We start from the raw sequence: 26829 nt of genomic DNA, 5'->3' as shown, positions 1-26829 counted from the left end.
TGTGACAGTATTTGGAGACAGGGTCTCTGAAGAGGTGATGACGTTAACATGAGGGCATATGGATGCGCCCTCGTCTAATAGGGCTAGTGTCCTTATAAGGAGAGACGTGTTCAGACACGGGAAAGACCATGTGAGGACACAGCAAGAAGGTGGCTAGCTCCAGACCAAAGAGAGACCTCAGAAGAAGCCAAACCTGCTGACACCTTGATTTTGGACTTCCGGACTCCAGAACTGTGAGGAAAGACGTGTCTGTGGTTAAACCGGTGGTACTTTGTTACGGCAGCCGAAGCCGACTAAGCACCATCTGACGCCATGACCTCACCAGCCTTCTTCTCTTCCCTTTTCTCTCGGCTCCAGCATCCCTGGCCTCCCCGCTGTTGCCTTTGAGTACTAGGCATGCTCCCACCTCCAGGCCCTTGCCTCTGCCTGTGAAGTCCTTCCCCTAGGGCTGCCACCTTCTCGTCACTCAGTCCCTGCTCAAACATCCCCCTTCAAAAAGGCCCTCCCCAACAGAGCAGATAGGAGGACCCAGGTTGAAACCCGGTCCCATCCCTTTTGACCTGGGGACTCAGTACCAGCTCCTTCCCCTGAAGCATCTGGGAAGGACTGGAGCATAGGAAGGTGCATGCCCCTGAGGCATGATGGGGCAGACATCTGCCCACCTAGGGCCTGGTTCTGGCCCCAGGACCCCTGCCCGGACCTAAGTTCTGCCTGGACCTAAGTTCTGCCTGGACCGAAGTTCTGCCTGGACGTAAGTTCTGCCTGGACCGAAGTTCTGCCTGGACCTAAGTTCTGCCCGGACCTAAGTTCTGCCCGGAAGGCGGGGAAAGGCTGGGACACGGATGGCACTTCCTGGAAGTGGGGAATGTTCACTGATTTAGTCAATAAACTCTCTTGAGACGACGCCACACCCACCGCAGGAGCTGACATTTAAAACACTCACAACACCAAGTGCTGGCAAGGATGCGGAGCCATGGAGCTCTCATACACTGCTGGGCGGGTGTGTGTGTGTGTGTGTGTGTGTGTGTGTGTGTGTGTGTGAAATGGTGTAGCCACTCTGGAAGACCATTTGGTGGTTTCTTTTAAAAGTCAAATGTAGACTTATGCAACCCAGCAATCCCACCCCTAGGTATTGAAATAAAATGAAAACACACAACCACACAAAAACCTGTACAAAATGTTTACAGTAGGTCTATTAATAGTTGTCCTAAACTGGAAACAACCCAATGTCCCACAGCTAGTGAATAGATAAATAAGTAAAGGTACATACAATGGAGTAATAACGAATGGACTATTAATATACAAAGCAACATGGCCCTAGCTGGTTTGGCTCAGTGGACAGAGCGTTGGCCTGCAGACCAAAGGGTCCTCAGTTTGATCCTCCCTGGCCCAGACCCTACTCAGGTGTGTGCAGGAGGCAACCAATCAATGCGTTTCTCTCACATTGATGTTTCTCTTTGTCTTTTCCACTCTCCCTAAAAATCAATGGAGGTGAGGATTAACAACAACAACAAACCAAAAGGATGGATCTCAAAATCAGAATCTAAAGTCTTCATACTGTAGAGAAAAATCTGATCAGTGCTTGTTAGGGGCCGGGGTTGGGGTCAGGGATTGACTGGGAAGGGGCACTAGGAACTTCTTGGAGCTGGGAATGTTCTCCCTTGTTCTGAGAACTGGTTACAGGGTACAAACGTGTAAAAACTCCTCATAGCTTTTCCACCCTCCCCTCTCCTCCCTGCCCCCGCAAAACTCGCACACAGCACCGCTCCGGCTGCAGTGCACTCGCTCTGAGCTCCGAGCTCCTGCTAAGGCAGTGCCACCCGTTTCCTTCCGGCTGCCATCCATCGTGATCATCTACCAGGACCTCACCAGCCAGGATGAGATGTTCTCGATATCTACAAGACCCGGGAGATCTCGGACGGGCTGTGCCTGGAGGAAGAGGGGAAGATGGTCAGGAGGACAGAGGGTAACACTGATGACTCGCTGATTGGTGGAAATGCCCCCGCTCAAGGTCCTGTGGGCCAAGGTACCTCAAACACAGTCATCACTGGTGTGGATATTGCTGTCACGAACCATCATTTGCAGGAAACCAGAAGCCTACAGGAAGTACATCAAAGATGACATGAAATCAATCAAAGGGAAACGTGAAGAGCAGAGACCAGAAAGAGTAAAGCCGCCCTAACCGGTTTGGCTCAGTGGATAGAGTGTCGGCCTGCGGACTGAAAGGTCCCAGGTTCAATTCCGGTCAAGGGCATGTACCTTGGTTGCGGGCACATCCCCTGTAGGAGGTGTGCAGGAGGCAGCTCATCGATGTTTCTCTCTCATCGATGTTTCTAACTCTCTATCCCTCTCCCTTCCTCTCTGTAAAAAATCAATAAAATATATTTTAAAAAGAAAGAAAGAGTAAAGCCTTTTATGACAGGGGCTGCAGAACAGATCAAGCACATCCTTGCCAATTCCAAAAACGACCAGTTCTTTATTGTGAAAACATGAATCCAGATGGCCTGGTGGCTCTGCTGGGCTACCGTGAGGATGGTGTGACCCCATATATGGTTTTCTTTAAGGAGGGTTTGGAAGTGGAAAAATGTTAACAAGTTTGGCAATTTGGATCCATCACCTGTCATCATAACCGGCTGCTGCTTTTCATCCACACACCAGGACTAGGACATGGGACTGATGATGGTATCGTGAGCTCTTCATTTATTTTGACCTTGATTTATTTGGAGTGGAGGCATTGTTCTTTAAAAAAACATGTCCTGTAGGTTGTCTAAAAATAAAATGCATTTAAACTCATTTGAGAGAATGCCTCTTAGTTTAATGCCTCTTAGCCTGGAGATGCTAGAGCCTGGTTGTGGACCACTATTATAAAGCATGCAGACTGTCTGCAATGGAAACTACTCCCGAGACTGAGGAGAAAACACACACACACACACACACACACACACACACACACACACACACAAAAACCACCAAAACAAGAATCAAGTCTTAATTCTGAGATGAAGCAAAGGGAGAAGACCATGCTCACAGCAGCCAACATTTGACGTGGATTCCTTAGACATTCCGTTGCCTACTAACAGAAGTAGCTAACTGGAAGAGATTACCAAAAGAATAAAGAGGGACTCATACAGCCGGAAGCAAAGCATTGTCTGAGCTTCTTTATCATGTCAAGTTAGAACCAAGTTCTGTAGAAATCTAGGTCTCTTGGAATTGTGTTGCATGCTCTCGTCAGATTTCATGAAATGGGGTTGGCAAGTTTTGTATGATTTCAAGGTAGTTCCGTTTCAAATGGGAAAAGTCAGCAGCTTACAGGACAGGAGCTCTAACTTGGAGTTCGGCTTTATCGGGACGATGCCACCATCGCTTGTTTTTAGAAGAGCAGAGATGACTGACAGACCTATGTGGCCTAAAATCAATGTGTGGGCCTCTGAAAAGACAAACAAACAAAAACAAACTCATCACAGTTCACAATGAGATTTGTCCATTTCCCGTTTTGTAAATATTACCTCAATTAAAAAAAAAGTTTTAAAAAGCAACCATCCCCCTTGCCAGGCCACCTGGGGACAGAGTTGGGTGGGAGTGGACCCCTGGCCCCTAGGACAGCGCTGAGGGCAGAGCTCGGTGGGCTCAGACTCCGGTCCCCGCCACTCCAGCGCCTGGCGGCGGCGGAGAAAGGCCGGAAGCTGGGGGGTGGGGGTCAGGGGGTGACCATTGTTCCCACGTCCACTCCAGCCCCGCCTCTGCCATTGTCTCAGGGGTGGGATCTGCAGCGGAGCCAGGTCTGCCAGTAGGGCCGGGAGGGGAGGGGGCTGAGTGGGGGTGGGGGTGGGGGTGGGGGTGGGGGTGGGGGTGGTGTGTAGATTTCACTCCGAGAATCTCCTGCCCGAGCTGACCCTCCTCGCTTGGAAAGGCGAGGTCCCCGCACTGGACGGGACGGGACCGCTCTCCTGGGGTGTCCCAGCTTGGGTCCGTGTTGTGAGTGCCCTGGAGCCCCTCAGCACCCCTCGCTCCGCAGCGTCGCACTCTTTTCTCTGACAGTGCACGCTGTCACCAGAGAGAAGGCCCACCATCGGCACCCCCAAAACACACCCATTTCCCCCTTGGAGCCTTCAGCCCTTCCGAAACCACAGATGCATGTGCTCGGGAAGACGCGGAGGCAGGGCTCACGGAGTTCAGTGGGCATCGCAGGCCTCCGGGTGGCGGGGAGCTGGGGCAAAGGAACCGCGTGGGCAAGGCGGGAAGATGGGAGAGTGTGCCTGGGGGTGCAGCGCAGGGACAGTAGGAGGTGGAGAGAGAGAGAGAGAGAGAGAGAGAGAGAGAGAGAGACCTGTTGGGAGCCCAGACTCTAGCGGAGGGCCGGGTCTGAGCGTCTGCAACCAGCTGCTTTTTGAGAAAAAAGGGAGGCAGGAAGACTTGGTTTTAGTCATGCTCGAGCACGGGCCCTCTCTGGGTCTGTTTCCCTCGTAGAAAGCTTCTGGGTTGGAAGCCCTGAAATTCTGACTTCTCTCAAACCAAGATCAATGTGCCTTCGCTTTGGTTGCACAAGAGATGCGCCTGCAGTGGCTCACAACGTCAGACGGACCTAACGACGTAGCGGAATCAACCCTGGCCCTCCAGGGACGCTCTGGACAGAGCCTGAGGCGGGGAGTTGAATGTCTCCGGCCCTAGGGTGCGCTCCCCGCAATAGCCACCAGGTGGTGACAGAGACCAGGCTTTCCGCGTCAGAGTTTGTTTTGCAATAATTTCCGTTACAAAGTTGTGAGAACAGTACAGAGAACGCTTGGACACTCTTCTTAACCTAATTCACCAAGTTTTAGCATTTTGACCCCCCTCTCTGCATGTTCAAGTCCCCCTCCAAGCATCAAAGAGAAAGTTGCAGATGTGATGCACCTTGACCCCTAAACCATTCCGTGTGTATTTCCCAAGAACAAGGACATTCTATTACACAACCACAGCAGAGTTTTCAAAATCAGGTGATTTAATTATGATGCAATACCATTACTTAATCTGCAAAACCGTATGCAAATATTGCCAGTTGTCCCAAGGAGGTCTTTTTTGTTGTTGTTGTTTGTTTAAAGTATTACAAATAGTAGTACATATGTCTCCTTTTTTTCCCCATTGACCTTCCCTCCGGCCTCCCCTACCCAACCCCCACCCCCACCCGGCACATGCCCTCACCCCACCTCCCCAGTGTCTTGTGTCCATTGGTTATGCTTATATGCATGCATACAAGTCCTTCGGTTGATCTCTTACCGAACACTCCCCAAAGGCCTGGAGAAATGGGCCCCAACACTTCCCAGCCTTCCCGCTGTAATTTGACAGTGTGTTTGATGCTTCTCTGCCTCTGTATCTATCTTTTTGTTCATCAGGTTATAATGTTCTTTATTATCCATAAACTAGTAGCCCGTTTGCACGAAGATTCGTGCAATAGACCTTCATTCACCTGGCTGCCTGCACCAGTTTTCTGCCGGCACCAGGGACCCAGGCCTTGGCTGTGGCCACCGCCTTCTGCCTTTTTCAGGGTCGGGGCTTGGCCCCGGGCGGTGGCCTTGGGCTCGGCGGCACCCAACATCCTTGCTAAGGATCGCAATAGCCGACCCCCAGTGGTTTCCTGCGATCCGTGCAGGCTGCCCACTGGTGCCCAAGGCCCGGAAAGCCTCGGCCCCTGGGACCCCCGGGAGGGGCGGGAGGGGCCGGGCCACGCCCTCCCAGGTGGCCGATAGACCCCCGGAACCCCCGGGAGGGGCGGGGCCACGCCCCCCGGGTGGCCGATCGCCCCCCGGGACCCCCGGGAGGGGCGGGAGGGGCAGGGCCACGCCCTCCCAGGTGGACGATCAACCCCGGGACCCCCGGGAGCGGCGGCATGGGCCCAGCCACGCCCCCCCCGGGGTGCCAATGGGCCCGGCCACGCCCCCTGGGGTGCTGATCGCCCCAGGCACCCCCAGGAGCGGCCCCCCGGGGTGCCGATCGCCCCAGGCACCCCCGGGAGCGGCGGCATGGGCCCGGCCACTTGGCACCGCCATCTTGAACTTCTCAACGGGGGATATGCCACCCGGAGTCCCGCCCCCAGTCTCCTGCCGGCCCAATCGTGGGCATAGCGGAGGTGCGGTCAATTTGCATGTTTCTCTATTATAAGGTAAGATGAGTGAGATCATGTGGTATTTTTCTTTCACTGCCTGGCTTATTTCACTTAGCATAATGCCCAAGGAGGTCTTTTATAGTGTTTCCCCTACCCCTGCTCCACCCATCCCACTCCACTATCACATTTAATTCTTTGCTTTTGTTTTAATTGAAATTAATTTGCACTCTGGACTGGCGGTTCAGTTGGTTGACGCGCCCTCCTGGACCCCAAAAGGTTGCAGGTTCGATTCCAGGTCAGGGTACATAACTAGGTTGTGGGTTCAACCCCCAGTTGGGGTGCCGACCGATCCCACGTTTCTCTCTCCTTTCCTCTCTCTCTAAAGTCAATTAAAAACAAAACAAAAACATGTTCTCGGATGAGGATTTTTTTAAAAAAAAAGAAATTAATTCACTTTAATTAGGCTTTCCTGGGCTGAAGTATCTCGCAGAAGATGGATGGAAATAGTTCCAGCCTCACCCTTAACCACATGCCCCGGGCGGGTCCCTTGTTCTCTCCACCGAGAGGTGCCAGGTTCTGGGCAGGGTGCATGGGAGAGGCTGGAGGGGAGAGAGAATGCACTTGTATTCCAAGATAGAATCTTTCTTTCCTTCTTGGCCTGACCCATTTTCCCAGGCCTTTGGGGAAATGGGTCACCCACCACAGTCTTCCAACGGACCCACTCCTAGAGAAAGCTTCTAGCTTTGGGAGAGAAAGGCAAACGCCCAGCCTGCCTGAGGCTGACAAAAGGCCAGTTGGAAGTCTTGTGCTGGATCTGGAGAGAAGAAAGGCTCCAGAGACTGGGAAATAAACCCCTTAGCCAGTCAAGTACATAGTTCCCATTTTTTACTTGCAACACAATTACAGGAGGGCCTAATTTTCTTGTCAACTAATAGAGATTAATCATAATTTCTTTAACTTTTACTATGTACAGTAATAGGGAAACAAACAAAAAGCAGAGGAACTAGTATAATAAACCCTCATTTACCTGTCACCCAGTTGCAGCAAAAAATAATTCTTGTTGATATAATATTATTGATTTAAAATATTGGCATGACACGGCTCCATGCTCCCTCCATTCTTTTCCGTTATTTATGTCACGGGATTTCTGAGTGCTTTGCCTGTAAGAATGAGAACTAGGACTAGATGAAGCTGCACACTGTCTTGAAAAAGGAAGCATTTATCCATTGGTACACAAAATGGGGAAACCCAGTCAACTCATAAAATACATTCTAATATTTTGCTGAATAAATATCAACATTTGTAATATATTTATGCTGTTTTGATCAACTGCATACTAATATTTGTAATTAAAACTTTACAGGATAACATTTTAAACAGTGGCTATGGTCACAGAAAAATTTTAATTTTTAAAATTTCAGTTTGTATTTCTAGTTTTTGCTACAGAGAAGTAGGACGATGTGATCAGTAGAATCTTTTAGGCATACGGACATATTACATTAGGCTAAAACTGTGGGGACAGTAGTATTGAACACAAGTTCAAAGAGAAAAATATGGTAAAACCTCATTAATATAGAAGAGCATGTTCATGTACTTCCCATACGGGTGACAGTGGGTATTCAATCACAATCTTTAGAGTCACTGGCTGTATTACAGGGATGAAACAGTTTAACTTTACAACGTCAATATTTAAAATACCCTGGGCAGTACATCCTTGGCAACAGTTTAAACTTTTATATTGTAAATGTCAACTTTAAAACATGTAAGAGTGTTTGTTCCCAAATTCTTTGGGGGCAGGGAAGGTGCCCATCAGTAAAACCATTTGCAGTTCTCCAACAGGTGGCACCAGAGAGCTGGGATTGAAGTGTGGGGAACCCTTGGAACGCTGGCCTCACTCCAGACTCAAGTTCCTCTGAGTACTTGTCCCATAAACCAGGAGATTTCTATCTCAATCACTGTTTCATACCTGGTATCTCCCTCTCCAGAGCCGGAAGCATCCGGAGGCGCCCTTGTGGGATAGGTGCCCCACAGCGCCTGCCATTGCCTATCTATTGAGACTGTGGGGTCCCTGAGGAGAGAAGCCTGGTCCTCCCTGAGCGCCCCTCACAGTCCAGCAGGTCTGCACCACCAGCTCACCCTGTCACTGTTGCAAAGGCCAGCACAGCTGAGCAGCAGCTTCACTGCTCCGTTTGGGGAAACGGTGAGGGAGAAAGGTTGGTCGGGGAAGACTTCTGAGAAGAGGGTGACTGAAGGAAGAATAGAAATCCGAAGTGGACAGAGGGACCGTGGGAACTTCGTGTGCGGAAGTATGAAGGTGATAGCAAGCATGGAAATGGCAACGTTTTGTTACAGCCGTCATATATATATATATATATATATATATATATATATATATATATATATATATATATATATCAGCAGAGCTTCCAAATAATAGCCACACCAGTTTATGTTAATTGAGCATTTATTATGCGTCAGGTATGGCTCTAGGTACTTCACATGGATTCACTCATGAACCAAAGCCTCACCTTGCCCATCAACTTCACCATTTCTACCTGGCTTACCTCAGGGAACACCCCCATCTCTTTGGCTTCATCAGAAAAACTTCATTCATGTTAGGTCGGGCCATATGAAATTGCTGTTTTTACAGGAAAAATATTGGAAATTTCAAATGGCATCTAATAGGGATGCTGGGAGGCTTAAACAAGACAACAGACGTAATAACTTAGCACAGCTCCTAGAATGCATAAACACTCCACCTAAAGTCCGCTGCGTGTCCATGCAGGCATAGGCCATGCTGGCGTGAAGGAAACAGAAACAAGTAAGTAGCTTGTGTCTTAAGGAGCTTGGGGAGATACACGAAGAGGGGTTACAGAAACACAGCCTGAATTAGACTGGACCAAAACGGGGGATTAGTGAGAAGTATATTGGTAGATGGTACATCATCAAACGACGGTGGGGATGGCGTGCAGCTGGCCCCAAGGGCAGCTGGGCCGGGGCCCTGGGTGCTGTGGTGTGTGTTATCGCACCTCTCCTGGCCAGCCAGCCTAGGGTCTGTCCCTTACAAACTTCATACTTTCCTGCTCCTGTGATCCAAGCACTAGGACTGACCCTCTCTCCGGTCCCAAGCCTGACAGGCCTAGATTGTGAGACTGCGGCAACTCCCATGCAGACAGCATGCTGAAGTGAGGGGAGGCAGAAGGGAGGGTATTGGCAGACAATCCATTATGTATCTACCATCACATGTGTCTCTTGGCTGCAAATGACAAAACCCCGTTAGGACTAGCTTCACTGGCTCATGACGCTGGGTGGTTCAAGCATGGCTGCTGCATCCAAGGAGTTCAGTTGGCTTTACCAGGAACCCTCTTCTCCATGTCTTGGCTTTGCCTCCCTCCCTCTCGACTTCGTGCTTAGGCAGGCTGTGCTCCTGGCAGCTCAAGTACAGAGGGTCCTTACAGGTAGCAAACCTAGGGGGCAAGTCCCTCTTCCCCAGCGCAGCCAGCTAGAGCCTCAGGCTGACTCCGGCACGACTTGGATCACCTGTCCCTCTCTTAAGCCAGGAGTCATGTGGGGAACTACGGGTTGTGCAAATGAGGGTGTTTTCTGAAAGAGAGCTCAGTTACCAGACAAAGGGATATAGTGTGGTAAAGCCACACATAATCCAGTAGAAGCCATGCAATGAGGTAGGTGCTGTAAGAGAGAGAAAGAGAGGGGGGGGGGCAAACGTGGGGTCACATGAATGTGTGAGGAAACCAGGGCAGGCTTCACAGAAGAGAGGCTGCTTATGTCCTCAAAACGTTACACATAGAAGAACGCCTTCTCTCAGAATTACCACACGACCCAACCATGTCCCTTCTAGGTGTACACCCCCAGAAGGATTGAAAACAGGTACTCAAACAAGGACATGCACACCCAGGTGCATAGCAGCATTATTCTCTGTAGCCAAAGGTGGAAACAACCCAAGTGGCCATCACTTGATGAACAGATAAACAGAATGTGGTCTATTCATACAATTGAATGTTATTCAGCCATAAAAAGGAATGAAGTGATGATACATGCTACAATGTGGATGAGTTTTAAAAGCATTATGCTAAGGTCACATAGTAGATGTTTCCATTTATATGAAACATCCAGAAGAGGTAAAGCCACAGAAACAGAGTCCGGAATGGTGGTTAGAGGGTGGGCTCAAGGGGAGAAACTGCTTAAGGGATATGGGGTTTTCTCTTGGGGATGAAATTCCTTTCAAACTAGATAGAGCTAGTGGTTGCACAATATTGTGAATGTGCCAAATGACATGCAATCATTCACTTTTTAAATGATTAATTTTTAAATATATATATGTGTATATACTAGTGTGTGTGTGTGTGTGTGTGTGTGTGTGTGTATGTATGATTTCAGAGAGGAAGGGAGAGGGAGAGATAGAAACATCAATGACGAGGGAGAATCATCTATTGGCTGCCTCCTGCATGCCCCCCCCACCCCCACTGGGGATCAAGCCCACAACCCGGGCATGTGACCCTGACTGGAATCAAACCTGGGACTCTTCAGTCCGCAGGCCGACACTCTATCCACTGAGCCAAAACAGCTAGGCTAAAATGATTAATTTTATGTTACATGAATTTCACCTTAATAAAAAGAACATCTGACCAAAAATAAATAAACAAAAGAATAAAAGTGGACAAATAATGTATGCTCTCTTGTATTTGCTGCAAAAGGATACAGTTTGAGGGGAGTAGGGACTGGAGGGCAGGTACGGATGAAGAAAGATTGACCACATGTTGATAATTGTTGATTGGGGTTTATTATACTATTCATTCTTTGCCTATGGTTGAAAATCCCTTAGTAAAGAGTTAAATAAAAGAATGAATAAGAGCTTGCCAGGCAGACAAGTGGAGTCGGGGGAGGGGTCACTGCAAGAAGGAACAGCACATGCAAAGGGGCAGAGGAGTGACGCGGTACCAGGCATGAAGCAAGGAGAGGGAGGGCATTAAGACTTGGGCCAACCCAGCCCACTAGTGGAAAGCCACGCTTCCCTCTTCCTTCCTTCCCTCTTTCCCTTTCTGCCTCTTTTTCTCTTTCTCACTCTCTCTCCCTCCCTCCCTTTCTGCTTTCCTTCTTTTGAATAAAATCGCGGTTTTAAGCAGAATCATCACAAAGCTGCTAGATCAGCAGTCACAAAGTGCAGGCACAGACCTTACTTCACGGCAGGGCCTCATTCAGAACCCATTTAATCTCACGTTGGACATAATCCTGACAAACTGGGTTATATGGAATCCTGGCCCATAGTAGATGAAAAGCAGTTTTTAGAAGGGAATTGAAAGGCTTTTTAGGTACGGCAACCACATTGGCAATAATGAAATGTGACAGCCACAGCCTGGTTTGGGAGGATATAGACAGGAAAGCTGGTGAAAAGAGATATTAGAATAAAAACACACAGTCATCAAGGAAATGCAAGTCAAAACCACAATGAGACATCATTTCACACCCACAGGGTGGGTACGAAGTCAGATAATGAAAAGTACCCGAGGATGTGGAGACTGCTGGTGGGAATATAAAAGGGCTCAGCCACTTTGGAAACAGTCTGATAGTTTCTCAAAGAGTTAAACATAGTTACTATATGGCCCAGCAATTCCACTCCTAGGTATATACCCACGAGAAATGAAACATGTTCATTCAAAAACTTGCACATGAATGTTCACAGTAGCATTATTCCAAATAGCCAAAAAAGTGAAAACAACCCAAATATCCACCATCTGATGAATGGATAAAAATGTGGTATATCCATACAATGCCATCTTATTCGGCAACAAAAAGGAATGAAGTACTGAAACATGCTACCACATGAATGAAGCTTGAAAACACCCTAAGTAAAAGAAGCCAGGCACAAAGGATCACATATTGCATGATTCCATTTATATGAATGACCAGAATAGGCAAGTCTACAGATAGAAAGGTTAGTGGTTTCTTAGGGCTGGGAGGGATAGAAGAGCAGCAGGGTGGCAGCTAAGGGTGCAGAGTTCCTTTTTGGGATGATGAAAATGTTCTGGAATTAGTGATGCTGGATGCACAGCTCTGTGAATATACGAAAAACCACTGAATAGGACACTTTAAATGGGCGAATTGTATGGTGTGTGAAAGCTGCCATTTTTTTAAAAAGAACAAAAAGCACAGTAGACTAGGTTGTTTTAGTGCAGGGCCAAAGAGCATCACATGCCAATCATCTGAGTCAGCTTCTCCAGGCTGACAACTGGGTCATGATGATTACATTACTTTCAGCAGGAAGTGTGTCATATGTTTTTGGAAGACGCCTGTTGGAAACGAGTAAGAGAAAAGAAGAAGCTTACACCACTGCTTAAAACTGTGTGTGATTCAGAGTCTCTATTAAAAGGAGGCTATCAAGAACCGCCAGGGCAGGCAGCTGCCCCCACTGAATGATAACACTTGTGAAGTCAACTTTTCACATTCATGAATTACACATACTCTTTCAGCTTAATTATCTAAGAAAAAGGTTCATTGATACATTAAAACATACACACACACACACACACACACACACACACACAAACACACAAGGGGCCCATTGCAGGAAGATTCCTGTAAGAACAGGGCTTCCGCCCTGCCCTGCCCGCCGCCACCGCCGCCCGCCCTGCCACCTTGCTTTCTGCTTTCTTCAGTCCTCCCTCCCTCAGTGTATGCAAATTAACCGCCATCTTTGTTGGGTTAATTTGCATACTCGCTCTGATTGGCTGTGGGCATAGTGAAGGTACGGTCAATTAGCATTTTTCTCTTTTATTAGTGTAGATATATACTGTATATATATATATATATATATATTTGGAACCAGATAAAGGTGTTTTAAAATGAAAAAAAAAATCAAATTATGTGATAGAGCATTTAAAATGGACAAAAACTTGGTGACATTATGCTTGAAATTTTTACTTTTTGTGCTTGAAAAATCAATTATTAAAATTAATACTAGCTAAGATTTGGAAACAGCCTAGGTGCCCGTCAGCAGATGACTGGATCAGAAAACTGTGGTACATCTACACAATGGAATACTATGCTGCCATAAAAAAGAAGGAATTCTCATCATTTGCAGCAACCTGGATGGAATTGGAGAACATTATGCTAAGTGAAATAAGCCAGTCAATGAAAGAAAAATACCACATGATCTCACTCATTTATGGATAATAAAGAACATTATAAACTGATGAACAAAAAGATAGATACAGAGACAGTAAAGCATCAAACAGACTGTCAAATTACAGGGGGAATGTTAGGGAGAGGTGGGGGAGATAAGAGATCAAACAAAGGACTTGTATGCATGCATATAAGCATAACCAATGGACGCAAAACTCTGGGGGGTGAGGGCATGTATGGATGTGGGGTGTGGGGGGGCAATGGTAAGATATGTACACATATAATACCTCAATAAAAAAAATTAATACTTATTTCTTTTAAAGGACATGAGAAAATTTTAAGCTGCTTGCAACTACTTCTTTCAGATAACCCATGAACCTTTAATCATTACAGTAAATGAAGAATTAAATGGGATAAAACTGATACTATATATATTTTTGGAACACTGAAGTACCACAGATGTGTTGATGTGCTCTGTAAGAATTCTGACCAGTTGAACACAACTTGCAGATTTCATGAAGAACATATTGAGAGGAACTGACCCAATTATCATCACTTTAATGCTTCCATTAATGTGCTATGTCACTGACATGATACCTTGTGTTTTTTTCTTTTAGCTCATGAAGTATTTCATATAGTACGAGTACAGAACACCCATGAATCCACTATTATGCAGACATTTTGTTACATTTACATCCTCCTCCCCTGGCTTCCTGCTCCCTCGCTCCACAAATTCCATTTTGGTCATACCTAGACCTCAGCTACGTACTCCCATTTTGTCCTGTCCTGATGCTTAATCAGCTCAGTGATTATAGCTTATGCTTCTATGAAGATTGTGAGCTGGGCATCAGGCACTGTACTAAGAATATCATTTTTGTGCTGGAAAAGAACTAAGGTGACTGACTTTACACTGAGGCCCAGAAAAAGTGATTTGCCTTCTCAAGGTCAAAGAGTCTGAAATCCACAAATCTGATTCCTTGTCCAGCCAAATGGAATAGTAGAAATAGCATGGGCCTTATGGTAAACTCAGCTGGATGCAAAAGCTGACTTTGCCATTTACTAGTGGAATGGCTTATCCACAGGATGAAATCCAAGCACCTACCTGAGCTTCTGTTTTCATCTGCAACATGGAATTTATGGCACCTCCTCTTCAGAGGAGTTGTAAGAGTTAGAAGTGAAACAAGTGGCACTGTGTCTGGCACTGAATAAGTATTTAATAAACATTTTTAAATTCCGCTTTTTAACAAGCACCTTTGAAGTGCCAGGCACCATTCCAGGCACTAAGGACATAGCCATGAACACAACAATGTCCTTGTGGTTAAGAAAGCTCCAGTAAAAATCTATCATTAGCCAATTGTATGGGAGTCCATTTGCAAGTTTGTTCTCAATGGCTGTGATGTTCTTTTTTGTTGTTTCTATTGTCAGGGTATATTTGACCTATACTGATTTTTTTGGTTTCCCAAATCAACTCAAGAGCCAGGGCTGGCCAGGGACAGCTCAAATTTTGGCTACTGGGCCCTTTTCCTCAGGTAAGAATGGGAAACATGTTATATTCTAAAGAGATCAAGATGAGCGAGACAAATACCTGTCTTCAAGGAATTATCAGTCTATTATTAATATTAATAGCCCAGCCGGTGTTGCTCAGTAGTTGAGCGTCGACCCATAAACCAAGAGGTCACTGGTTTGATTCCGTCAGGGCACATGCCTGGGTTGGGGGCTCAATCCCCAGTGCAGGATGCAGGAGGCAGCCGATCAATGTTTCTCTCTCATCTATGTTGCCATCTCTTTATCCCTCTCTCTCTAAAATCAATAAGAACATCTTTAAAAAATAATATTAATAATGGAGACTATTTTTGAAATGCTTACTCTACTTTAGTTGGTGGGCAAGGCACTGTATAATTATTTCACTTAATTCTCAGAATCTTCTCTTTAAGGTATAGTGGTTATCATTTATTTCCATCATGGTTTGCTGTACATTTAATAGGAGTGTCAATAACTGTTGAAATGAAGTCTTCTAAAAGAATATTCTTTTGGACAATTTAAGCATTAAGGCAGAAACCTGAATAAATTTTGTCAAATCCTTTTGCTCTAGCATTTAAGAATTTAAAAATTTTTAAATGTTTTTATTTTTTTTTTATTTTTTTTTAGAGAGAGGAGAGGAGAGATAGAAACATCAATGAGAGAGAAACGTTGATCAGCTGCCTCCTGCACACCTTCCCACTGGGGGGTTGAGCCTGAGACCGCAACCGGAGCATGACTGGGAATCCAACCGGTGATCTCTTGGTGCATGGGGCCATGCTCAATCCACTAGCCACACTGAGGGTGGTGGAGGGGGTAGAATTTAAGAATTTTAATGCCAAAGGTGACAGGAATTGTTTTTGTAACAAGAATTGAACTCTGAGCTTCCTATACCCTCACTTCCTAGATATCAAATAAAATTTTCAACTCCCCCACATTATAGGATCAAAAGGCAAAAGATCAAATACGTTGGACAGCATTTCTCAACCAGCCAATTGACTTAATGACATGAAAAAGGCTACAGGTTCCTTTAGAAAGTATTATAATTACCTTTAAACACAAGGCTGGGTCATTACACCTCCCAACAGCTTTAATGGCTTCTCTTGCAACCATAGGGCAAACCTTAGCATGGCATTCAAGATTTCTTAAAACCTTCCCTACCACTTGAACTTTGTTATTGATTCACACTTTCTTCCAAGGCAGCCTACTAGCCATCCAAGGCTCATATCCATTGCTTGAACTACTCATCTTGGCCTTTTTCACTTCTGTGAGTTTTGCTAATATTGTTCCTTCAATGTGGAATGCCCTCCTCATTCATCTCCACTCATCAAAAACCCATCATCTCTCAGCCCAGATACCACTCCCTCCTCTATCCAGCCTTTCCCAATTGCCCTCTCAAAATTGCTTCCTCCTCCTCACTCCCACACATGGCTTCTGACTCTATTACAACATGTATCTCCTTCTGCCACATTCCTTTCCCCTTGATTTAGCATATCCCCACAGCGCAGTCTTATACACAGAATGGCTCTCAATCGCTGTTGGATGAATGAAGGGCTGAACTGAATAGGCTATCCCAGTTGCTGCAAGCACACTTCCCACTTGTGCCCTCTGGCATCAGGACATCCATTTGACCACCAAGCCCAGAAATCCAGGGCTGTAAGAAACTTGGCCCAGAGCCTCTTCTAAAACAATCCTAAAGAAAAAGATGGTCTATTATAGCCTGGCATTAGGAACACTATCCACCTTATTTATTTTTTTTACCTCTCCTCATTGGACTTATTTTCTTTAAGTTTTTACATATATATATAATTTTATTTCAGAAAGGACGGGAGAGGGAACGATAGAAATATCAATGATGAGAATCATTGATCGATTGCCTCCTGCACGCCACCCACTGGGGATCCAGCCCACAACCTGGGCACGTGCCCTTGACCGGAAATTGAACCTGGGACCCTTTAGGCGGATGCTCTATCCACTGAGCCAAACCAGCTCGGCTAAGTTTTTATATTTTTAATTAAAAAATACACAAATACATTCATATTAAGAGATCCATATTTTACAGGAGTCAAGCATCAAAGTCCCACCATTACTCCCTTTCCCAGAAGTAACTATTGGGGACAGTTTTCTATGCAGTTATGTTTCTATATATTTACATATATATTTACTAACACAAACAAAAATATTTTATTTTTAAAAAATATATATTTTATTGATTTTTTTTACAGAGGAAGGGAGAGGGATAGTTAGAAACATCGATGAGAGAGAATCATCGATCAGCTGCCTCCTGCACACCTCCTACTGGGGATGTGCCTGCAACCAAGGTACATGCCCTTGTCTGGAATCGAATCTGGGACCTTTCAGTCCACAGGCCAATGCTCTATCCCAGGCGTCCTCAAACTACGGCCCGCGGGCCACATGCGGGTGTTTTGGCCGTTTTGTTTTTTTACTTCAAAATAAGATATGTGCAGTGTGCATAGGAATTTGTTCATAGTTTTTTTAAAACTATAGTCCGGCCCTCCAACGGTCTGAGGGACTGTGATCTGGCCCCCTGTTTAAACAGTTTGAGGACCCCTGCTCTATCCACTGAGCCCCATCGGTTAGGGCCAAAAATATTTTAAATGTAAATAGGAGACGATTCCACAACTGGCTGCACGCACCCCTCCCCCCCTCCCCCCGGAACTTAATGCACTGATTTTCACACAAGGCTGAACATTTTCATTTGAATGCTTATTGGAAATTCATTTCTTTTTTTGTGAACTATTTTGTCATAACCTTTGTCTATTTTCTATCGAGTTGACTTTTCTTCTTGGTTTGTATTAACTCTTATACTGACACGCTGTGGACACCCATCTTTTGTTACATATCCTGCATAGATCTATTTCCCATCACATTCATTTCCCATTTCCTACCAGTGTAACTTTGAGCAAGCCATTTAACTCATGCTTCACTGTCTTTAGCTCCACGAGGACATTGCTTATGGGAGATTATGGGGGGGAATTAAGTGAGAACTACATGTCAAGTACCAAGCATTATGCCTGGCATTCAATAAGTACTTAACAAATGTAGCTACTCTACCTAGACTTAGTCCATAGAGTTTAAAAGTAACACATTTGAATCCTTTAGGTGAGTCACACATTTTCTAGTTGGCCATACTGTCCTCTACCTCCCCAAACTGTTTGCTACATGGCAACTTCTCAGATTTATGCTACCAGCCTTCCATTCTCCAAAGTTTTCAGTGAATGAAAATAAAGCAGGCTTTGAAATTGCATATCACCTATAATCAGAGCTGCTCTTTGTGCCCATTATGCACTGTACAACACTAAGATGTATCCTTCGTAGTGTAACTTACTTATCGAGCCCCTTGGGATTGGGCAATGCACAACCTGCATTTTGTTTCTAGAAGCTTAAGGAAGGGCATTCTCACAACAATTTTAAAAACTTTCTCAAGAGATCTCTCTTATTTTCACAACACCTACTAGGTAGATGGGTGTGATGTTTCTAGTTCATAGATGTGGTAGGAGGAACAGAGCTACTAAACCAGAAGTGTGGCCCCAAATATCCTGAAATGCAGATTGCTTTACCCTGTCAAAGGCAAGATTAAGCTTTTGGATTTCCAGAGGCTTCCCATAGATCAAAAGCTGTAATATAAATTTACTACCTCAGCCCGAGCCGGTTTGACTCAGTGGATAGCGCATTGGCCCGGCGACTGAAGGGTCCCAGTTTGATTCCAGTGAAGGGCGTATGTATATCAGTTGTAGGCTTGATCCCCGGCCCTGGTCAGGGTGCGTGTGGGAGGCAACCAATCGATGCATCTCACATCAATGTTTTTCTCTCTCTGTCTCTCCCTTCCACTCTCTCTAAAAATCAATGAAAAAATATCCTCGGGTGAGGATTAACAAAAAATAAAGAAATTACTACCTCTACAACAAAACCATCAATGGAATTAGGCTAGATAAACCCCTTACATGTATATGGAACTCTAAATGTTAAATATTTACCAAGTATGTTTATACACCCATCATAACATTTGTTTATTAACAGATGGACAGGGATTATCATACCCACTGTGGAATCTTCAGATGCTGAATTGGGGAGTACCGCCTCTAAAGAACTCCCTCCAAAGGTCTAAAAGGCAGTCTTATCAGTCTAAAGGAATTGTGGCAAAGTGCCACATTGGAAGTGATGTATATAAAATCCAGGGAGACAGTGATAGCCACTCAGCTATCAGTTACAGTTTCAAGATACTGGCTAAACATATACTCGCACATGCTCGCACTCACACAACACATACACACAGTTTCTAATGCACAAACTAGTGGAAAGTTTTCAGACTGACAAACTTGTCACTGGAAACGGAATATGCAAAAATAAAGAGCAAAACAAACCCAAGTCCAACCACCTCGTTAATAGCTGAGGTCTTTATTTCAATTTGTATATACAGTAAAAGTGCTGCTGAGAATCTGCAGCAACCAGACAAAACATAAATGTAATTCTCTCTCAACAATTAGCAGCTTAAGATCTATCAACTACAGTGTTAACGTTCACACGTTCACAAGTGTCATTTCTGTACTTTTCAATTCGTGCGAGTTTTTATTCTTACACACTTTGATAAAACACACTTACAGTCTAGTAGTCAGTCCTACTGGGGATATCACTTAGCATACATAACACACAGATAGAAATGTTAACTCTTAGAGCCACATTCAAAATCCCCAGTCTCATTTAGGGGTGGGAACCATAATTTTGCCTTTGAGAATTTGTTGACTATAATATTTGGTTTTGTTTTGGATGCATATTTTCCAAAGCTGAAAGGCAGCTCTGTACTGGAACTCTCTCGGAATTCAGCATTTCATCTGACTGTACCTCAAAGGAATATGAAATTAGAAACAAAACCAAAGGCAGTGAAAGACACATGAAAATATGCTCATTATTAGGACATGACTAGCAAGGAAGGCTTAATCTCAGTATTTTCCTTGGTACCAGATTTTTATGTCAATTGGGTGGAGGGGGTACAAGGGACAGAAAGGGTCCCAGTCAATGTGAAGTGTAAAATTTAACCTACTTTTGCTTAAGAAGCCACTGGAATAGAAAGCCTCCCTTGCTAGGATGCACTGAGTATATACCAAGGAATTGAAATTGGAGCAGACAGACATGTCCTTCAATTATCATAAAAAATGTAAAATATTAGTCATTCTATAACCTGAACATAGTCACCCAGGCTACCACAGCCAGCCTCAGGCACCACCACTAACAAGTAATCCAGGAATGCTTCATTTCAAAGGGAATGCATGTAGTCTTTAAAAGAGAAGAAGCATTAAAATGATGGGAATTTTCCACCTACAGAACAATTGTTAAATCATTAGAGCAAGGTTATAGAAGAGCTTTGAACAGACAAGAGAATCCAAGAACAGTCACAATGCAAAGAAACTCAAAGGTAATAGGTATGGGCAGCAGAAAATGGGGAAAGGCATCAAACCATATTCATAGTTACAAATAGCATTAAATGCAGACAACTGTTGGGCCTGCTGAACAATCAAGAAACAAGAGAGCTAGAAGGGCCATTACTGTGCCTGACCCAGCCTGAAGGTCCTTCCTAGGACAGTTTGAGAGAGGAGAATGGAAAGTTAGCACAGGCATGTTTGGCTGGGAGATCAGGGGGCTTTCCAGAGGTAAAAACATTCCTTTGATAGAAACCATCCCAAGGCATAAGGAATAATTTAAATTCATCTATCACAGTGACTTCCAGTGCCCGCAAAACTTAGTAGCCTTTACACAGTTTAGGGGACGTAAAGGTTCCATCTTAGAAAAACTGGAGAACTGTGGCTCTCTATTCTGAGCCTTTAGCTAAAACAGAAAGAACAAACTGTGCTAGTTCAACAAGGTCATGGTATCCTTTGGCACTCCGGTCTAAAATCACTGCAATATTTTTAGACAAAGTTAACATTTTCAATACATAGGCTTGGGAACAATTTGTTTTTGGCCTGAACATGAATTGGTTCCAATTATTTTTTTAAAGAAAAGTCTCCCTTGTGATTAAAAAAAATCCACCCTGGTCCCTGCTCTGGGCACTAATTTTGAGAGGTCAACAGAGCTAACAGGTATGCTACAATCATCTGGGGATAGAATGAAGACTGGGATACCTGAGTTAAAATATCAAAATGATTATGGTAACAACATGCTGACTCTGAGAAGGCCAGCCTGCCAAAGCCACCAGAGGCTGGAGCTGTCATGTAAACCATGCTGTCAGACAGACAAGGCAATGCTAATCTAGTTTCAAAGGAATTTCCCGGGATAGAGGGAAACAGGCAAAGCATGTTCTCTTTTTGGGGCACATCATGTGCCCCTTGCTCATTACTTGGTTGCACAGAGCTGAGGCTAAGAGGTGACTTAATGCTACAAATATACTTTCTAGATAAGCTCTAAAAGCCCAAGTTCCACCAAGATGGTGGAACTAGCTATAGAAAGGGGAAGAAGTCTCAGTCCATTTTTCTAAACTGTCTATAAAAGTCCACTGAGCATAATTATGTTAATGTCAGTCTATATGAATAGAAAGCTGACAACACTTTACACCCCAAACTTGGGTCCTTCTAACCTGATATCTCCTTCTCTGCTCTTTAGGGAGAATCACCATCAGTCAATTCTCTCAGGCAGACAAAATAAAGCTTTGAAATTAAGGATGCAGGGGCCAAAATGCAGACAGAAGATTCATAATCACTTTGGTTTCAGTAATTAGGAGGTGTTAACAAATAAATTAAGAAAACACAAGGAATTATTTATGACTCTCTTAGTCTCATTTTTTCCTAAAGACAGCTCAGCCCAAAGTCACTGGGTGAACATTCTCTTGGGGCAAAAAAATCTCTATCCTATCATGCTGGTTTGTGGAAACAACTTCTCCCTGCACACCCCTTTCCTCTCCAACCAAGCCAAGCCCATGAAGTGGTGGTGGTGGTGGTGGGGCAGCAAATAGCAAAAAGCAGCAGCAGCAGCCAGACAAGGGAGTTTAAGCTGCATCACAAAACAAGGGCATCAGAGGGCAGCATTTATAGCAAGTCTTCCTTTACTCAAACTGTTTCAAGACAAGAGGGAGCAGCACTCTTAAATATCCACACATTTCTTCATTTAAAAACATCACTTCTTTATTTCAAAGGAAAAGTAAAAGACCCTCCCAACCCTTTCAAAAAACAAAACAAAAAAACACAAACCACCCAATAATATTAACAATAAAAAATCCTATTAGAAACCATAAGGAAGCACTGAGAGTTTGAGTATTACATTCTTCAAGTATGCTGTTCGGATTTATTTTTTTTAAATTGATGACTATACACATGTTTTTAAAAAAAACCTTAAAAGTGCGGCCATGGGATTTTGCTTAAAATTAAGTATTTGGAGGGCTACTTCAAAATACTGTAGTAGGATTATGCAGTGATCCTGTGAGGCATGATGCTCTCACACTTGTATCCTAGCAAAGGTTAAGGGACCAGGTTCAAAAGCAATCATACTTTCAGCATTAGCACGAGTGGCCAACTTGGGTGAGAAAGCCAGGGAGATCCATGTGTTCTTCCACGGACAAGGAAAATCCGCCCTGAATCCAAAAATTCAGACATGGAATGTGGTAGGATTTCACAGTAAAGTTAGTCTGGGAGGGGAGAGGTGGTGAGCCCAGACAAGGCAGGGTGTTAGGTTTAACTGGTTTCCCTAATCAGGTTTTCGCATCTTTTTAGTGGGTTTTAGTGCAGTTTTTCAAGCCACATTTTAGATGCCCTTCAGTGTGCTCCAGATTGTTGGTTCATGTTAAAGGACTGTTTAAGATTTGCATCCCAAGGAAAATCATGCTACATAAAAATGATCCAAGAATTTTGCCCAAAAAACTTCTTGGATAAAATCTAAAAAATACTATTGCAATTGCGTCTCTTGAAGAAAAAAACATTATTCTAAATGTAAACAGATTCACTCAACTCTTTTGTTGTTGTAGAAAACTTCAGAGTAGGTAAGTTGCTGTCTAATTCTTTGCTGCATGCACTCGCCAGAGGGTAAGGGAGCACTGCCTTCTTTTGCCAGCATCATCTGGGGGATGAAAAGAACCGTTCCACATAGCTGAAGAGGGCATCCCAGTGCTTCCAGAGAAAGGCAATGAAAACCACAAGAAATAAAGTGCTGAACGTCCTGTTGCGAGTCTTCATAAGAGGAACCACGCAGTTGGCTACTGTGGAGACAAAGACCAAAAGAACTGCCATGACAGCCAGAAGAATGTTGATGAGTTTGCCCAGAAGGTTCCGGGCAGTGGCATTCTCCAGCCCTTCCAGCTGCACCACCTGCTGCTGCTGCTGCTGCAGCTCCATCTTGGAGATGCGGGTCTGGCACGCCTCCAGGGCCTCCTGTGGGCCAGAACAGGGAATAATTAAGTCTTTTGCTCACAAGTAATCTGAGTAGCTGATTTGCCCCTGGGGCAAGCCAGATGCATCTTGAGCTATGCCAATGATTTTAAATATACTAGAGTGACCACAGCATCATAGTGAAAAGAAGACTTCTTTGTTTCTCCCCTTAAATTTACAAATCAGACTAACATAATTCAAAAAACGATCCCCTGCTCAACATACAAACATGCCTAAAAGATCAACTCATCAGAACAGCTGAAGAACCCTGCAAAGAAGGCTAAGACCAGGGCAACCCAGAGGTGATTACAACTGCTGCTGGCAGTTGGGTGGAGCTATAAGATCATGAACTTGCCTCCCTTGTCCCACCCAACCCAACAGAGCCAGATAGAGAAAATTGAGATATCTTAAACAGTACAGCAGGGCTGCAAAATCATGAACGTGTCCCTGCCCCCATCCTGGCAGAGCCTAGTAGAGAGACCTCCAAAAACACAGTGGGGCCAGTGACCACTCGTAAAAAGAATGTAGCTCTGGCCCTGGCCGGGTGGTTCAGTTGGTTGGAGTGTTGTCCTGTACATCAAAAGATTGGGGGTTCGATTCCTGCTCTTTAGGGAGAATTCTGTGCATATATCTAGGTTGCAGGTTCAGTCCCCAGTAGGGGCATGTATGGGAGGCAATGGATTAATGTTTCTCTCTCACATCAATGCTTCTTTCTCTAAAAGTCAATAAAAACTTTTTTTCTTTTTTTTAAGATTGCTCAATGAGGTAACAAGAGAAGTCAGAAAAGTGGGTAAAAGAGCTCAGGTAAAAAATGAATGAACAAAAGGAGTACTTTATCAAAGAGACTGGAACTATAAAAAAGGGGGCCAAATAAAATTCTGAAGCTAAATGAGATGAGAAATGCATCAGAGAGCATGGGAAACAGAGCAGACTAGATGGAAGCGAGAATTAGTGAGGTCAAAGAAAGAAACAACCCAGAAGACAGAGAACTAATAATTGAAAAAAAAAAAGAAACAACTCTTTGAGAATTATCTGACTCCATTAGAAAGAGCAACATAAGAATAACAGGTATATCAGTAGGAAAAAAGAGGAAAAAGGGAACAGAGAGCCTATTCAAACAAATAATGAGAACTTCCCAAATAAAAAGTTAAAGAAGGAAATATCGACCTTAAATGACATTAGTGCTCTGGCCGGTTGCTCAGTGGTTAGAGCATTGGCCCAAGGACTGAACCAAGGGGTCACAGGTTCGATTCCTGGGCAAGGACATGTGACTAAGTTGCAGGTTTCCAGCACCTGTAGGGACAGGTGTGGAGGCAACCAATTGATGTGTCTCACATGGATTTTTTTTTTTTCTTTCTCCCCCTTCTTCCTCCCTACCACTCTCTCTAGAAACCAATGGCAAAAATATCCTGTGGCGGAGGATTAAAAAAAAAGGACACATTAGAGCAAAGGACAAATCTGATATTTATTGAACTTTCCATACCCAAATGACAAGAATATACATTCTTTTCAAGTGCACACGAAACATTCTCAAGGATAGACCATGTTGTAGCACAAAACCAGTCTCAATAAATTTGAGAAGACAGAAATCATACCAAAGCATATTATCAGATCAACATGGTATAAAACTATAAGAAGAAAGCTGACAAAAACATGAATATGTGAAGATAAAACAACATGCTGCTGAACAACTATTGGGTCAAAGAAGAAATAAATAAAGCAAAAGATCAAAAGATACAGAGAGACAAATAAAAATACGACATACCAAAATTTTGGGGATGCAACAAAAATGGTACGAAAAGGTTTACAGCATTACAGGCCTATCTCAAGAAATAAGAAAAATCTCAAATAAACCACTTAACATTATACCTTAAAGGACTATAAAAAGTACAAAGAAATCCCAAAGTCAATAGAAGAAAGTAATAAAAATTAGAGTGGGAATAAATGAAATAGAGAACAAAAAGATAATAGAAAAAATAATGAAGCAAAGAGCTGGTTCTTTGAAAAGAAATAACACTGACAAAACTCTGGCTAGACTTGCTAAGGAAAAAAGAGAAAAGACTCAAATAAAATAAAAAATGAAAGAGAAGTTACAACGGACACCAGAGAAATACAAAGAATTATGCAAGAATACCATGAAAGGCTTTATGCCACCAAATTTGATAACCTCGAATAAATAGACAAATTCTTAGAAATACATAACCTTCCTAGACCGAGACATGAAAAATTGGAAAACCTAAATAGTCCGATCACTTGTAAGGAAATGGAAACTGTCATAAAAAAAAACTCTCAAAAAACCCCCACAAAAGTCCAAGACCAGATGGCTTCACTGGTGAATTCCACCAAACATTCAAAGAAGGTTTAATACCTATCATTCTCATGCTCTTCCAAAAAAACGAAAGGAAGTAATACTTCCTAACTAATTTTACAAGGCTAACATTATTCTGATACCAAAACCTGGTAAGAACAACAGAAAAAAGAAAGTTATAGGCCAATATCTTTGATGGACATAGATGCAAAAATCCTAAACAAAATATTTGCGAATTGAATACAAGGGTACATTAAAAAGATAAAACATCATCATCATCATCATCAAGTGGGGTTCATTCCAGGGATGCAAGGATGGTTCAATGCATGCAAATTGGTCAATACACCCCATTAACAAATAAAAGATAAAAATCATGTAATCATATCAATAGATGTAGAAAAAGCATCTGATAAGATACAACATCCACTTATGATAAAACACTTAATACAATTGGTATAGAAGAAAAGTACCTTAACACAATAAAGGCCATATATAACAAACCCTCACCTAACATCATACTAAATGGTAAAAAAAACGTTTCCTCTAAGATCAGGAACAAGACAAGGATGCCCATTCTCACCAATGCTATTCAATATAGTACTGGAAGTCTTGGCCAGAGCAATTAGGCAAGAGAAAAAAGAATAGGCATCTAAATTTGGAATGAAGAAGTAAAACTGTCATTATTTGCAGATGACATGATTCCTATATAGAAAATCCTAAAGATTCCATGAAAAAACTATTAGAAACAATAAATATAGTAAAGTTACAGGATACAAAATCAACGTACAAAAAATCTGCTGCACTCCTATATACTAACAAAGTATCAGAAAGAGAAATGAAGAAAAAAATTTCATTTACAATTGCAACAAAAAGGATAAAATACTTAGGAATAAACTTAACAAAAGAAGTGAAGGACTTGTACATTGGAAACTACAACACAGTGTTGCAATATACACTGAGTGGCCAGATTATTATGATCTCTGAACGCATAATAATCTGGCCACTCAGTGTATATCCTATATAATAAAAAGCTAATATGCAAATTGTCCCCTCAACCAGGAGTTTGACCAGCAGGCAGGCCGGACCCCACCCATGCACGAATTCATGCACTGGGCCTCTAATATATATATATATATATATATATATATATATATATATATATATATATATATATATGATTATTATGATCTCAGAATGCATAATAATCTGGCCACTCAGCTATGCATTCTGAGATCATAATAATCTGGCCACTCAGTGTATAGGTTTAATGCAACCCCTATCAAAATCCCAGTGGCATTTCTCTTAGAAATAGAATTTTTAAAACCCTCAAATTTGTATGGAACCACAAAAGATCCCAAATAACCAAAGCAATCCTGGAAAAAAAGAACAAAGCTATAGGTATCACACTCCCT

At 43.6% G+C, this 26829-nt stretch overlaps 1 protein-coding gene and 1 pseudogene across 8 annotated transcripts in view; one reads left to right on the top strand and one right to left on the bottom strand.

Annotated features, from left to right (window-relative positions):
- The first annotated feature begins 1855 nt into the window (after positions 1 to 1855).
- LOC307113727 (translationally-controlled tumor protein-like) lies at positions 1856 to 2591 on the top strand (annotated as a pseudogene). Its single transcript has 2 exons — positions 1856 to 2167; positions 2404 to 2591. The product of its transcript is annotated as a translationally-controlled tumor protein-like (transcript).
- Positions 2592 to 19146: 16555 nt separating this feature from the next.
- The window catches only part of TMCC1 (transmembrane and coiled-coil domain family 1), a 159565-nt gene continuing 151882 nt past the window's right edge, over positions 19147 to 26829 (bottom strand). For all 7 annotated transcript variants that reach the window (XM_079795376.1, XM_079795375.1, XM_079795377.1 and 4 more), the window contains one exon: positions 19147 to 23112. In XM_079795376.1, the coding sequence (XP_079651502.1) occupies positions 22798 to 23112 (315 nt within the window). In that variant the 3' untranslated portion in view covers positions 19147 to 22797. The remainder of the gene's footprint in view (positions 23113 to 26829) is intronic.

This window comes from Cnephaeus nilssonii (assembly GCF_951640355.1).
Source record: "Cnephaeus nilssonii genome assembly, chromosome: 17".
Lineage (NCBI taxonomy): Eukaryota > Metazoa > Chordata > Mammalia > Chiroptera > Vespertilionidae > Cnephaeus > Cnephaeus nilssonii.
This window is presented reverse-complemented; position numbering and strand designations above follow the sequence as displayed.